Genomic DNA, 15,252 nt, shown 5'->3' with positions numbered 1-15,252 from the left:
TGGGCAGCCCATTCCAATGCTTAATCACCCTTTCTGTGAAGAAGTTCCCCCTGATGTCCAACCTGAACCTCCTCTGGTACAGCTTAGGGCTGTGTCCTCTTGTCCTGTCACTCGTTTCCTGGGAGAAGACACCAAACCTCCGTCTGGCTGCACCCTCCTTTCAGGTGGTTGCAGAGTGACAAGGTCTCCCCCGAGCCTCCTCTTCTGCAGGCTAACTTGGGACCCGCGGCCCCTCTGAAGGGCCACGGTCCCTCTGGAGCCGGGCTGGCCGGCGGGGACGGCGGGGCCCTGCGCCGCGGTGCCCGTGGGATGCGCCTTTTCGAGGCTGCGAGGCGGTGCTCGTGAGGTGACCGCGGAAGCCCCCCAGGGCAGCCCCGACCCCGCCCCTGTGCCCGCCGTGCCCCTGTGCGCCGCCGCCCCGCTCCGGCCGTGGCCCTGGCTCCGCTGCCGCAGTTCCGGCGGCGGGAGGAAGCGCGGGGCCGCTCCGCTCCGCTCGCCGGGGGATGCGGGAGCGCTCCCGCCCCCGCGGGCGGCGGGAGGCGGGCGGCGGCGGCGGCACGGGCGGGGCGGAGGCGTCGCCCCGCGGAGAGCAGCGGGGGGACCTGGCGGCGGGCGGCAGCCGCGGGCCGGCGATGGAGGAAGGTGAGGGGCGGCTCCTCAGGCCGCGGAGCCGGGCCGGGCGGAGGGCGGTCGGGGCCGGGCCGAGGCCGCTGGCCCAGGCCGGCGGTGTGTCCGCCCCTCGCGTCCGTGCCGGGTCCGTGCTGGGCCGGCCGCTCACGGGGGAGGAACACTGGGCTGCAGGGCACAGGCGGCCTCCCGGGCCCAGCCCGCCCCGGCGGCCCCTCGGGGCCCATCCCAGCCCACGGCAGCCCGTGGTTCGCAGCCCCAGGCGGGATGAGGCCGGGCCGGTGGGAGCCCAGGAACTCGGGAGATCTTTCTCCTCCCTCGCCCGGTGTTGCCTCTGGGCAGAACTCCCGGGGCAGCATCTGTGGGCTCCGTGGATGCCTCCGTGAGTATGCTTTTTCTTTGGCATCCTTCCGTATGTTTTAGTATCCTCTGTCGTTTCGTTAAGCCATTAGAGAGCGTCCAAAGGAAGGCTATGAAGGTGGTGAAGGGCCTCGAGGGGAAGCTGTATGAAGAGCAACTGAGGTCGCTTGGTCTGTTCAGCTGGAGGAGACTGAAGAGAGACCTCATTGCTGTTACAACTTCCTCGTGCGGGGAAGAGGAGGGGCAGGCACTGATCTCTTCTCTGTGGTGACCAGTGACAGGACCTGAGGGAAGGGCCTGAAATTGTGTCAGGGGAGGTTTAGGTTGGATATTAGAAAAAGGTCCTTCACCTAGAAGGTGGTTGGGCACTGGAACAGTCTCCCCAGGGAATCCACAGCACCAAGGCTGCCACAGTTCAAGAAGTATTTGAACAATACTCTCAGGCACATGGTGTGACTCTTGGGGCTGTCTTGTGCAGGGTCAGAAGCTGGACTTGATGATCCTTGTGGGTCCTTTCCACCTCAGGATATTCTGTAATTCTGTTTCACTTTTAGCCTCCACACAAGTATTTTTCTCGAGGTCTCTTCTGTCCTAATGCTCTTTGTGGGGACTAGGAGATGACATTTAGTTTTCTTGTGGAAATCAGCAGAAACATAACTGTTAGCAGGCACCCAGAGAAATGAAAGATCAAAGCAAGCATATGCGAATCTGTCCCATGGCATATTCCAGTGACCCAGCTGTTCTCAGCTCGGGTACTTTCTGAGCTGGATGTGGTTTCTGCGTGTTTAGTAGTCTTCGGTTGTTTGTCCTCTGCAAATGTGTCAGTCTTCTCTTAGATCTGTATAAGCTGTTGGTTTACAGAACATTATTTGAGTAGGAGTGGTGTACCTGAAAGTGATGTGCAATGAGCTGGTTCCTTTTAGCCTGACTCACTGGGTTTATTTGAGAACTTCTTGTATTAGAAAAGAAGGTGAATCACTGCTCTCTATTCAGCCTGTTGGTGCACTTCACTGGCTTGTAGACATCTGGCATGTTTCTGTTGGTCATCCTCTTTTCCAGACTGAGGCATCCTCAACTTCTTTCCTTGTTCCTTGTATGGGAGCCATTGCCCAACTTAGATCATCCTCATGGCCCTTCTCTGAATTTTTCCCAGCTCTATCTTATCCTTCTTTAGGTGAGAGGAAAAGAATTGCAGACGGTGCTCAATTTTCAGGTGAAAAATTCCAATGTTATTCTAGATGAATATCGTGGCATTCAGGAGCAATGAGTTATGCTTTTCGGCAATAGATACATAAAAAATGTCTGAACAAGAGTTGAAAAAAAATACACTTTGAACTTACAGGGAACTGGAAAGCAATCTCAGATGAAAAATTGCATGCTGGATAGAGGGTTACTAGAGGTTGTGCCATCAGTTCAAAATTCTAGATAATTTTTATTTGTCACCTTGTTTGACTTTCATTTCATCCCATTTAAGGTATTCATAGAAGTGAAAACAAAATTTTTCTTGTTTGAGGCAGCTGCAGATAAAACAGAAGTAACATACTTGGCTCTTTCTGTGTTATTGCTTTGTGGAGGGGATTTGTTGGCCGTCGTTCAAAACAGAAGTGAAAATCATTTGCTGACTGAGATGCAGTTGTTTCAAAATTGGGATTTTAAATTGTTCTTTTTTAGGAATTTTCTATTACTGCTGCTAACTCTAGGCTTTATAAGTGTGTTACACTTCTACTATGGCTCACTTCTCTGCCTGAAAAGCGGAAGAAATGCATTTTCCTCAGTGTTCTCAGAGCTGTTGCTTTGGTCATAACTAGAATGACAAGGGCAGTCAGTTGTCCTTCCAAGCACTTATCTGCCCATTCTGGTGATCCAGGGTTTTCCCCTCACCCTGTTTTATTTTGTATTGTACAAGCAATTTTTAATTGCAGGGCACTTGGTGTTTGTCATATATATATACATTTATACACGACATGAAGTGATACTGGTGTACATTTGATTTTGGATTGGCATAATGATAAATGTGATACTGAACACCCTAAACCTTGTTTTGTTTAAAATCATTCCAGTTCTTGTCTTGTTTAATAAGGTAGACATTTTTTGTTCATTGCATGAAAAATGTTATCATCGAGGTCTTGATTTGCTCAGAATAATTTATAAATTGCTCTGTTTACACACAGGCACCCTGATACAGGCAGACATTGCTTTAATAATTTATATTTCTATCTCTAGTTTCTAATTTTTAAATCTAATAGTTGGGAGTAAAATTAGGCTGAATTAAGACTTGAAATAATATACAGCCAGAGTAATAAAAAGCTTTGTTGTGGGATGTGAAGGTTGACACTTCAAATTTGAAGTTGGATGGCTTTATGAAAGAGCTGCTTTAAGTCCAGAAGAAATTGGTGGCTACAAAATTTCAAGCAATGTTGTACAGTGGGTCAAATGGGAGAACTGGAAGTTCTAGAGCATGAGTTACAGTTAAACCTTTTCAACCCTTCCAAAATGACATAAATATTGTGGGATATCTTTAATACAATAATTTTAAAATACTTTTTGCAATGAGTCTGTTGTATGTAGACTTGCACTCTGAATTAGCCTCATTAGCTTTTAGACTGTAAAATAAGTGGATCAGAGCTTCAGACTGCTGCTGTTTACAGAAAACTTAACAGAAGCTGAGGAAGCTCTTGATCTTGTGATGTGATCTATATAGATGAGCAGGCTGGGCTTTTTAATTATATGTTAGACTAAATGTTCATAAATCTACTTAGTTCCAGTAGATCCAAAAGCAGGAAAAAAGTGATGTTATATTTACTTAAAAAAACTTTTGCCTTATGAGTAATAGGCAGCTCAATTTAAAAGCAGTGGAGTAGAGCAATTTTTGTATTACAGTAGTGTGCCTTGTACACTGCTATAGCTGTGTAAAACCAGAATGAGAGTAGAATGAAATTGCTCAGTGTCTCCCAGTGTCTGCATCAGCTTATCTAAACTACTGATTTCCTTCATTTGTGTAATACATTAATCATGAAATAAACCAGTTAGCTTCCAGTTTGGGTTCTGGGTAACCCCAGAGTATGACCTCAAGAGAATACTATTGTTTTTTCTAAGGAATAACATAGGAATTGATTTCTATATGGTGATATTGTTATTTTAGTTGAGCATATGACACACTTTGAGTCTTTGTCAAATATATCTTCCTTGGGATTGAATCAATAGCAATAACTGGCTGCTATCTGCTGCTGCGTGGATTTCTCAGAGTGCGATTTTAGGTATTGTGTTGCAGTAACTTAAAAAAAAATGTCTTCAGGGGCAGCAGACCTGCGACAGAGAAAGAAACAAAACTGCTCAGAATCTGACAAAATGGCTCCAGAGCAGAGAAACAAAGAAAACTCAAAGCTGGGAAGATCGCCAAAATGTAAGCTACAGAATTTTTAGTAGACTTTTGATTTTTTTTCATTACTCATTTACATTTTATGGGAAGATATTTGTAGCACGGTAATTTATAACAGACTTATTTTGAATTAGGTTTTTGAATGTTTCAAGAGAAAACAGGCATGCACATTAGAATTCTTTAATAATGACATTGTATGTATTGTGGAGTGAAATGGTAGTCTTGGACTGTTTCAGGCTGGGGGCCGGGGGGAGAAGGAGAGGAGTTAACAATGTTACTGTTGTTACTATTTGAATACAAATAAATATATTTATTGCTCCTGGAATGATCTTTTGGTTGGGAAGCTGAGAGGCATGAAGTAATGGTACAGAAACAAGAAGACAAAAAGTCCTTACAGCTTTTCAAGAAACAGAACTAAAACCAAGTATAATTTTAGGCAAGTGCTCACCAAACTACCAAAAACTTCTATGTTGAAAGGGAGCTACAGGTGAAGTAGATGCCTGTTGAGTGAGTTTGGTAAAATTCAGATTAGTTCCTTTTTCTTTTATTTAAAAACAGAATGGAAAATTGAGCGTCTCAGGAATGGTTAGATATGGTATTGCCACCTCTGTCTGTTAATGTCTTTAAGAAGGTTGTGGTGTTTTGGGTGGAATCTAGAGTTTGCTCTGTTTATTTGAAAGATGCTTTTCCTTCTTGGAATTCATTTGAAAACAAAGCTTACTGAAATGGAGAGAAAATTTGCAGTGTAGTATGTGAGTATTTTATCTGAGGGTCCTGTGAAGCAATGGTAACAACTGGGAAAGAAAGCTCTGCAGGACAGGAATAACATACTAGTTTTCGATGTATCTGTGCTGCTGCTGATGTGTTAATTCTGATTCCAGTAAGTTCAGTTACTGTTCAGAAATGAGAGTCATGTGTAGGACATACTGTTTGTTTCTAAATCCTCTGGACTCTTTTAGCTTTCTCACTGTCCCTTTTCAGATATGTTAATCCAGCGTTTTGCAAAACTTTTCTTTGGCTGTCTGGCGGCAGTGACCAGTGGAATGATGTATGCTGTGTACCTCTCAACATATCACGAACGGAAGTTCTGGTTTTCCAGCAGGCAGGTAAAGATAAAGTTAAACTACTGAAACAAAAGCCAGATTGTGTCCTTGAAATCAAAGCTGGTCCCTGTCAGGTTGGAACTACTTGCTTGCAGAATCCCATGTCCTTCTACTGAGGCCTGTCTTTGATATAGTTTCTTCTTCTTTTTTTATTTTTATCTTCTTTCTTTCTTTTTTTTGTTAAAGTATTTCTCCTGGTAACATTAGTTTTGGCTTGTCATGCTTTTGTACATTTTTCCATGCCACCATTTATCATTGAAATATCTTTCTAAAATTTGGAGAAATAACTGAAGCCTACTGAGACTGCGAAAGCTAAGCAATAGGAATATGTATAGGGCTTTTTTTATTTTTTTGGTCGTTGGTTTGGGGGGTTTTTTGTGTTTGTTTTTTGATTTGGGGGTTTTTGTTGGTTTTTTTGGGTTTTGTCTTTTTTAAGAACTGTGTTATTTAGTGAAGTATGGAAAGTTGAATGAAATTCAGGTTTTTGAATATGAAAGGATCCTGTGGATTTAGTGCTAACTTACAATGTGGATTTGAGTTGCTCTGATTCCGAGCATGTTTGCTAAGTTATAGAGAGCAATATATACCTGACAGAAGTGCTGTGAAGATTAATGTTTTGTGGAGTACTTTGAAGATGTACAGTGGAGTCATAACCATGTGCTGTATTACAAAACCAGTATATCTGAAAATATATAGTCTTCTCTGGGAAGAGATTCCAGGAGGTGAATATTTTTTTTTTTCTAGGAACTTGAACGAGAAATTACATTTCAGGGTGACAGTGCCATTTATTACTCATTCTATAAAGAACTGCTAAAGGCTCCTTCTTTTGAAAGAGGTACAAAACTCATTTGTTTTATTAACTTTGAAAAGTCCTGTTCCTTTTGGAGACAGTAAAAAACTCCTGCAGGCTGGGGGGACTGATTTTACGCTCTTATATAGGTGTATTGGTCAGATTAATTAAAAGCCACATGCTGTCCTAACTTTTCAGTGCCTTTTAAAAAACAGTATTTAACTATTCCAGCAGATTGCCTTTAATCAGTACTCTAGCACAGGGTTAGTATTGTTCTCATACTGTCCTGTATCAAAGTTATCACTGCGTTTGTCCATGCTACATGGTGGATTTTGTGCCATGCAAACATAATTTATGTTGAGTTTTGGAATGGGGGGTGAAAAGTACTGTTTTCCATCCTCTGTCAGAACATGGAACCGTTTCTGTCACAAGCTGATCTGGTCCATCCCGTCTCTGCCAGAAGTTTTTACTCTTGTCAGCTATGATGAATAGATGCTGATGAGGGCTGAGTGAGGGGACAGGAAGGAGAACAGACCAGGTGGCAATGATCTCTCCTTCCTTTGCATTCCTACTCGTTATCCTGCACTGGCTCTGGAGCTCACTGACCCTAGGTCCCTAAACAAGCAGAAAACTAACACAATGAAAAGAAGGAGGAACACTTGCTAGCTCCATGAGTTCAGAAGTGCACCTGGCCTGGCATGGGGAAAAGGCAAGAGCTCAGGAGAGAAGAGTGAGTGAACAGCCCTATCTCACTCAGTTATAAGTCCTGCAAGACCTGGTTTGGCCTACAGAGACCCAACTGCAGCCCACACACCAAGATATGCTCAGAGATGGAAACAGTTGTCTGGTTTGGCTGTTGCATTGGTTTTGAGGCTTTTGTTCTCCCCCACACTGTGATTTGGATTGTTTTTCATCTTCCCTCTATTGTCCTAAGTATTGACAAGTCTTTTCTTTAAATATAACATTTTAGAATGATGTATCCTTCAAGTATGCCAGCTTCAATTTCATCTCAACCCCATAGGAAGACATATTGTGTTCAATAAATGATTCTTAGAAGCCTCAGAAATGGGGGCTGAAAAGGATGATGAGGCCATTATACCTGACCTCCTTCTGAAGACGGGTTTAATACATCCTGCTCATCCCTGTTACATCTGTCTCATGTCTTAAGAACCTCCTGTGAAGGTGATCTGTAAGTAGGTAGTTCCAGGACTGCATCAGTACATTACTGAAAGACTCTGCTTCAGGTGGTTGCTAGATCGGTAGGGTGGAATGGCATCTGACACAGAAATTTCTCCTTCCTTTAAAATTAGGTGTGGTGAATCAGTTAGTAGCTTTAATCATCAAGTCTGTTCCCCCCTATGTTTGAATACACTTTGACCTCCTTTAAGAACAGCAATAGTAAGTGATTCTAAGAATAATATTTTTTTTGTCTATAGGTGTTTATGAGTTGACACACAACAATAAGACAGTATCACTGAAGACAATAAATGCAGTCCAGCAAATGACTTTGTACCCAGAGTTGATTGCCAGTGTTTTATATCAAGCATCTGGTAGCGAAGTATGTGCATTTCTCCTACTTTCTGTGTTTTCATTATGGTTGTGTCTGTGTGTGAGAGAGACTTTCTATGCTGCATACAATGAACACGTGCATTTTTTGTGGAATGAGCTGAGCTAAGCCTCTCACCCACGTCCAGGTTCTCCTCAATTCTGATTAGTCTCTGGCACAGGATTTTGGGGGTTTGTGTGCATTAAACTTATCTGTTATTCTTTGCTTCTGCAGAGTGCTTAGAAATGTGGGGAATGTCTGTGCTATCCATTAAAAACAGGAAAGTTAGCTCCTTTGGAGTACAGAAGTCTGTCATAGTGGTACCTGTCTGCCCATTCTCCTAGGGAAAAACACTTCTGTAGATAAACCTTTTGTCAATTTCTGCTCTGCTCGGGCTTTGTTCTGCTTCTGCTGCATACTTGTGTCCTCCCTCATTTATCTTTCTTTTTTTATTATTGATTTATTTTGGAACCATTTTTGCCCCATCTTTACTTCTCCAAGTTCCTCCTCCACATAACTTCTTTCAGTAGTCCTGTGAACTTTATATCCCACTGCAGTATAGATTTATTAAATCTGACAACTACAATGTTCATGCTAAAGCAAATACAAAACTCATGGCAGTAGCAAGCTGAGTCCTGAGGGGTGCGCTTATTTCACACTGCTTTGTTCTTCCTGAGCCCCAAATATAAGCATGCCCAATACTTTTCTAGGAGACGTCTCTTACCTGTTTGTAAAGCACCTAGCACACTGTTAGCAGTAACAAATAGTAAATAGTAATAATTTCCAGCTTCAGCTCAGTTGCCACTATGTCTCTTCGTTTTTATTTGTAATTTCAGGAAGTTATTGAACCAGTGTATTTCTACATTGGTATAGTTTTTGGACTGCAGGGAATTTATGTGACTGCATTGTTTGTAACCAGTTGGGTTATGAGTGGGACTTGGCTGGCAGGAATGCTGACTGTAGCATGGTTCATTATTAACAGGTAAGAAAAACATCTTTATACAATCTAGTTTGTCAATAAGGCATTTTCAAATATTAGAGTGGATTGAAATGCTTTCTATTAAGCTTTGTGTTCTCACTGTGAGAGCAGGATCTTATGCTGAATACAAAATGTTTTTGAGAGATTCATTGGTTCTCATGATGATTTTATTAATGGAAAGGCCCCCTGTTGTCCAAACCATCCACGCTGCCGGTTGAACTGACTCTATGTATGTGTGTGAATACAGGAGTACGCACACACAATTTCATTTTTCAAAAACATTCCCCAGAAGGTTTTGGTTTTTTGCTGGTGAAGAACAAAAACAAATGTCCAAAACAGCTGTAAACAGAATTGCTCTCTCTAGCCAGTTCTAAATGTTGTGACGGTTGTCCTATTGCTTAGAAGGAAATGATCCAAGTGCATTTTTCTTGCAAATAATATTTGATTTTTTTAATATTATTTTTGTAGTGGATTTTTCTGTAAAGTGGAATCTTCTTAGATGATCTTGATCTCAAGATTTTTTTATTTTAAAACAATTCACTTGGAAGAAAATGTCCCTTCCCCTTATGAAGCACCACAATAATAGGGAGCCTCATTTGGGCAATGAGAACCTATATTCAGGCTCCTGGTTTGTTCGCCAAGTAGCTCTGGGGCTTTCTGTGAACTTGAGAGCACTTGAAATAAAAGAACTAAGGAGGAGCAAAATGTTGTAGATATATCTTTAAAGTTGAACTGTTGGGAAGCATCTTCAAGGAGTGTGAAGTCATCATGACCAAATCTGTGATTAGTAGCTAAGAATAGTGTTCATTACGCTTGTGTAAACAGTGGAAAGTAGGAAAAATGGTGAATAAATCTGTAATTTTTTCAACTGCAAAGAAGATTAAACAATGTTAACAAAGTGAAAAATCTGGTAGTTAGAAAAGCTCCAAATACACCTCTGTAAGAGGCTTCAGAGGAAAAAATGAAAGGCGATGCTTTCAAATATCTAAATGATAAAGGAGCTTAAGGCCTCTTTTTAAAGGCATAGTAGACACAAAGAAGACTATGTACCTCTGAAACTGATACCTTTGATCACTTTTGAAACCGTTACTTGTGCTTCTAAGTCACTTTAGCACTTTTTAAAACTTTCACCTACACCTCTAATTATGTGGTTACTGTCGAGTCATTCCATGGGAAAACCCTGCATGCTCCCCATCCGTCTTTAATCTCTTGTTTTGCTGGGCAGAATTTTCCCTGTAGACAAAATATCTGCTGCTGCTATGAGGGAACACCAGTTTGTGTTCTAGGTACATTGTGCTCAACCACCTGAATCACTTGTTTAAAACATACTGTATGAGAACTGAAAGGAATATTTTCTCTCAGCTGTGAGCTGATTTTCACTGTAATGTGAAAAGCTGCTGCCAGGGCAGCGGTTCCCTGCCTGGGGACATAAGAGCATTTAGCACTCCTCGGTTGTCCCTATGCAGGTTGGCAGAAGCAGTGTGTGACACATCCCACTTGAAGTGTTGAGGCAGGTCAGAAAAGGCTGGAGGCAGATGCTTTTTGGCTCCAGTCCTATAAATGCCACCTAATAAGGAGACCTGCTGAATAGATGAGTAAAGGTTGGGCCTTCCGTGCTGTTATTAAACGTGTGACCTGTATCTGCAGTGAAATTGTGTCAGTGTTACTTCATGCCAAAACTGGGGAAAGTTTGCTTACAAGGCCACTCTGATGGCTAGAAGTGACGTTTAGGCTTTCCTTGATATCTTTGCTCCATAAATATTTTAATAATTTTGTTTTTCTGTACTTTATTTTAGGACAGATACAACAAGAATTGATTACTCCATACCATCAAGGGAAAATTGGGCTTTGCCGTACTTTGCATGTCAAGTAGCAGCTCTCACAGGCTATTTAAAAAAAAACCTAAATTGTTCTGCTGAGGTAAAGCAAAATTAATTTCTTAGCAAAGAGTTGCTGGTAGAACTGTGCTCTAGGGTAGTTACCCTTGCCACTGTTGCCTTTCTAGGCAGAAAACAGTAGATGTTTTGTTTGTTCTTTTCAAAACAGTCACTTGGATTTCGCCTAGGCATGTGCAGTTTTTGCTAAGTGACTTGTGCCCTGCCCTGCTATGCCCCCATGAGGGTTCGGAGAGAACAATGTGGTAATGAGCTATGTGCTATCCTTTTTTAAATAAATTGATGCAGAATTTTTTTCACTGTGTAAACTGTTTTGTTGCTTTTATTGTTGCTTGGAGAAGATGGGGTTTACTTCATTACCCTGTCTCTCTGTGAATGATGTTTCTTCTGGTTGGCTTTAAATGTTTTTGAATGTTTCAGTAATTAATTTCTTCCGAGAACACGTTAAATACATTTAAAGTCAGTATTTTAATTATTTTCTAAAATAATAATTAATTTCCATAGTTAATGTTTTAATGACCTCCTAGGAGATACATAGGTTCAAAATTAATGCTTTTTCTTGTTTTTCTTTTTTTTTTCCTAGAAGTTTTGTTATCTTTTGGTGAATGCTTCAACATACACCTTCATGATGATGTGGGAATACAGTCATTATCTCCTGTTTGTACAGGCTATTTCTCTTTTCCTGCTAGACAGCTTTTCCCTGGCACAGACAGAGAAGGTATTGGAACTTTTCAGCCCACTGATAGTTGGGGACTTATACGCAGCCTCCGAAGTGCCTGTCATACAAACTGCTCAGGACTCCAGAGGGCACAGACTGAGGGACGAGTGTCTTGCAGCCTGGGCCCAGCTGAAGCGCATGTCATCAGAAAAATAAGATAGCTTTAAACTGAGTCTCTTTTGGACTACTTGTTTTGGGACAGCTTTCCTAACAAAAGGGTCAGAAGCTAAACAAAGCTTCTGAGACGTGAAACATCCTTGGAGATCTAAAAGAGTGATGAATGATACTCCGTTTTGGCCTGGCTGCCTCTTCCTTACTTTCCCCTAATCATGGCAGGGTGGGGCAGACCAAAAAGGTGCTCTGTTGGCTCTGTGGAGTTAAAGGGCTCATTTTCACCCTGAATGGCCCACGCTGCACTGATTTAGACAATAAATAGACTAGACAGATGCTGAAGGCCAATTGATTTTTCAATACTAGAAGGTATTTGAATTTAGTCTGCAAAATGGTTCTTAGAAATGTTGCAACAATAAGGCATTTTAATTCTGCCTGTTGCAGAATAAAATGCAACAGGTATATATGCTCTTTTATACGTGTGCCTTCTAGTTTTATTAGATATCAAGCTGCATGCAATTCTAATTCATCACGTCTTCTTTCAGTTGCCTTTTTTTTTTCTGTTCCTCAGCACTGGGAAATGCTTGATCTATTTCCAGTTCAAAACAGGGTATATAAGGGAGAAGATGGGTGTTTTTGTAAAAGTCTAAAGAATCAAGTCACGGGGTTTATAAGATCTGCTTATCAAATAGTAAATAACAGAAAGTATCAGTAACAGTCTGAGTATTCCTGAATGAATGTTAATGAACAAGTTATTTTGAGGGCTGGGAAAGCACCTGTTTGCAGTAGTCAGCTCTGTCACACAAATTGTATGTTCTTACTGGTGCATTGTGGTTGCTGCTTCATGCTGCATCACAGCAAGGTGTTACAGAATGGGGAGACATGGTAAAATACTCCCGCTTCTGGCATTTTTACAAAGTTCTTGTGAAGTAATTGTGCACTAGTTACTGAGGCTGACCAGTATCGTTCAGATGTGAAATAGTTTCCAGAGCCTAATGGTACCCTGTAGACTCGAGCTGGAGGATCAACATCCATTAGTCCCCTCATTAACAGAGAAATGAGCTACTGCTCTAAAAAGCAAGATGTATATCCACTATAGTTTTGTTTTATTGTGGTTTATTTCTTTTCTTCAACAGGTGCATGAAGTATACAAAATCTACCTGTTTTCTCTCTTCTTGGGGTACCTTCTGCAGTTTGAAAATTCAGCCTTATTAGTGTCACCATTACTCAGTTTCATAGCAGCTTTAATGCTCTCTAAATGCCTTCAGGTAACTAGACCCTCCTCTGGGTGTAGTTTGAAAATTTAAACTGAACTCCAAATGATACAGCATTCTTAAAATATTTTTGCAGATGAATATGAAAAAAGGTACATTTATGTCAAGATTGCTGAAAGTAATGTACATTTATTTGGTACTTACAGTAGCAGTGACACTAAACTTCTTATTAAAGGTAAGATTCCTCTGTAAAAAGTGATTTTAATTGTCAGGATCTAAATGGAAAGTTGCAGAAGTATCTTGAAAAAATCTTGTGAAATGTTTCTTATATTGATATGATAGTTCGTAGCTTAATTCATAGCAAATAGGAGTACTGAAAATGAAGTAATTTTGTATCTATATAAAAACTTTAGCAACTCAAACAGCTGTCTTTTGTTGGGGTTTTGGTCTTTTGGATTGAAACATAGTATGGAAATACTCTTTAAATCACACTTTATCTTTTTTATGTATATGGGTTTTGTTATAACTTGGATGAACTGGTCTAAATATTAAAACAATATTCTTGTGCATGGAGGCACAAGTGCGAGGAACAAGTGTGAGTAGTCTCAGGGTGGATAATAATTTTCAATTAAATTTCAAGTAGAACATGGGAACAGAGACTTTCACTGTGTAGGGGTCAGCTAGGAGTTGAGTTAGCACGATAGGATTTTAGCCTGGTCTTATATTTTAATTAGCAATTCCCTCATGCTGGCTCTAGTCTTTTACATATTTTATTGTGCTTTTCCTCTATGTTTCAAACTCACCTTGGCTGTATTAATTAACAGTATTGACTTAAAAGTAAATAAACTAGTGAACCCTAAAAAGTTTGAAAGAATGCTCAAATATGATTGTTTTCTTGGGCCAGTCAGATTGATTAGCCTTGCTGTACCTCCAGGAAAATAAAACCTAACCTTGAAAACTACGAGTTAAATTACCATTACAAGTTAAGTTGCAGAACTTTAGGCTGCTCAGACAATATCTGTGAAAATTACAAATGCTCATAACTTTTGCTAAGCTGCAGTCCTATTTTCCAGTGGAGCCAAGCGCAGCACTCTTTGGCTTCCTTGGGAGTAAGTCTATGTCTGTTTTTCATGATCCTTTTTACACTGCTCAGTAGTCTTTGGCCAACTTATTGTCAGCTTTTCACTGGCCCTCCTGTTGGGGTACATGAACAAAATGAAGAGAATATTCTGAAGGAAACCCTAAAGATAGATTTAGTGAAGTGAAGATTTACAATACTATACCAGTACCTAGTCCTATGAGAAATGGCTGAGGGAGCTGGGGTTGTTCAGCTTGGAGAAGAGGAGGCTCAGGGGAGACCTTATTACTCTCTACAACTACCTGAAAGGAGGCTGTAGCCAGGTGGTGGTCGGTCTCTTCTCCCAGGCAGCCAGCAGTAGGACAAGGGGACACAGTCTTAAGATGCACCAGGGGAGGTTTAGGTTGAATATTAGGAAAAAGTTCTTCGCAGAAAGAGTGGTTGGGCATTGTAATGGGCTGCCCAGGGAGGTGGTGGAATCACCGTCCCTGGAGCTGTTTAAGGAAAGACTGGATGTTGCACTTAGTGCCATGGTCTAGTTGACAGGGTGGTGTTTGGTCAGAGGTCGGACTCGATGATCTCAGAGGTCTTTTCCAACCTAATTAATTCTGTGATTCTTAATTGTCACACTTAATCCACTTTGTTAGTTTTAGCTAAATCTTGAATAGTTTATTGTTTCCTGACATTTTATGATCTGAATGACTATGTGAAAGCTGCTTCTAGCATTTCACATGATTTTTCTCTGCTAAATTAATTTTCAGATGTGTGTTCCTCATAAAGAAAATGAGCATTTGCTGAAGTTCATTGAAGTAAAACTTGGATTAAACACAACTAAGTAAGTTTTTTTACACCTCCCAAGATATCCAAACTTCTGAGGCTGCTCTGAGAAATGTAAAATTTCAGTGTCTTGTGACAATTTCACAGAAGAGCTAGGGAAACAGTGTTAATGTTGAATTTAAAAATATACAGAATTCACTTAGGATTTTGAGATTCCAAGGCACCTCACTATTTTTCATGCCTTGGGGTGAAAGCATTTCGTGGATTTTTCTTCTCTTGTGATGTTGAAGAGTGAAAACTTTCTGTAGCCTGTCTACTGTTTCTAGACTTGAAAGCAAAGATAATAGCGTAAAGGTGGCAGTAATAGCTTTTTATAGCCTGGAAAAGAAAAGGCTCTGTAAAGAGTTCATGAACTATCAATGCTATCTCCAAACATGCTTGGGTTGTGGGGTATCCCTGAAACCCCCCTGTATGTTTTGAAAGAAATTAGGACAAGGGACACCCTAAAAGTCAGAGGGAATTGTGATTCTAAGAAAAACCATTAGCATCTGTAAAAGAGTTGAATGTTGTTCTACAAGAAGATGTTCAAGGCTACAGATTTTCTGGAAAACTTCCAGTGGAGTATTAGTAAGGACTGAGACATCTCCTGGATGCAAGCCAAGACTTGCAATTCTG

The 15,252-nt window shown here is 41.0% G+C and overlaps 1 protein-coding gene across 3 annotated transcripts in view; it reads left to right on the top strand.

Moving 5' to 3' along the window:
* Window positions 1-503: 503 nt before the first annotated feature.
* Window positions 504-15,252, top strand: part of DPY19L4 (dpy-19 like 4) — a 33,916-nt gene continuing 19,167 nt past the window's right edge. For 2 of the 3 annotated variants that reach the window (XM_027692336.1, XM_027692334.1), the window contains exons 1-11: window positions 504-642; window positions 4,283-4,390; window positions 5,348-5,472; window positions 6,214-6,304; window positions 7,696-7,817; window positions 8,642-8,787; window positions 10,581-10,704; window positions 11,263-11,397; window positions 12,645-12,776; window positions 12,859-12,957; window positions 14,562-14,635. In XM_027692336.1, coding sequence (XP_027548137.1) covers window positions 504-642; window positions 4,283-4,390; window positions 5,348-5,472; window positions 6,214-6,304; window positions 7,696-7,817; window positions 8,642-8,787; window positions 10,581-10,704; window positions 11,263-11,397; window positions 12,645-12,776; window positions 12,859-12,957; window positions 14,562-14,635 — 1,295 coding nt within the window. The remainder of the gene's footprint in view (window positions 643-4,282; window positions 4,391-5,347; window positions 5,473-6,213; window positions 6,305-7,695; window positions 7,818-8,641; window positions 8,788-10,580; window positions 10,705-11,262; window positions 11,398-12,644; window positions 12,777-12,858; window positions 12,958-14,561; window positions 14,636-15,252) is intronic. The other variant, XM_027692335.1, reaches the window with a different exon arrangement.

Source organism: Neopelma chrysocephalum, unplaced genomic scaffold, assembly GCF_003984885.1.
Source record: "Neopelma chrysocephalum unplaced genomic scaffold, ASM398488v2 Primary Assembly neopelma1_86, whole genome shotgun sequence".
NCBI classification, from domain to species: Eukaryota; Metazoa; Chordata; class Aves; order Passeriformes; family Pipridae; genus Neopelma; species Neopelma chrysocephalum.
This window is presented reverse-complemented; position numbering and strand designations above follow the sequence as displayed.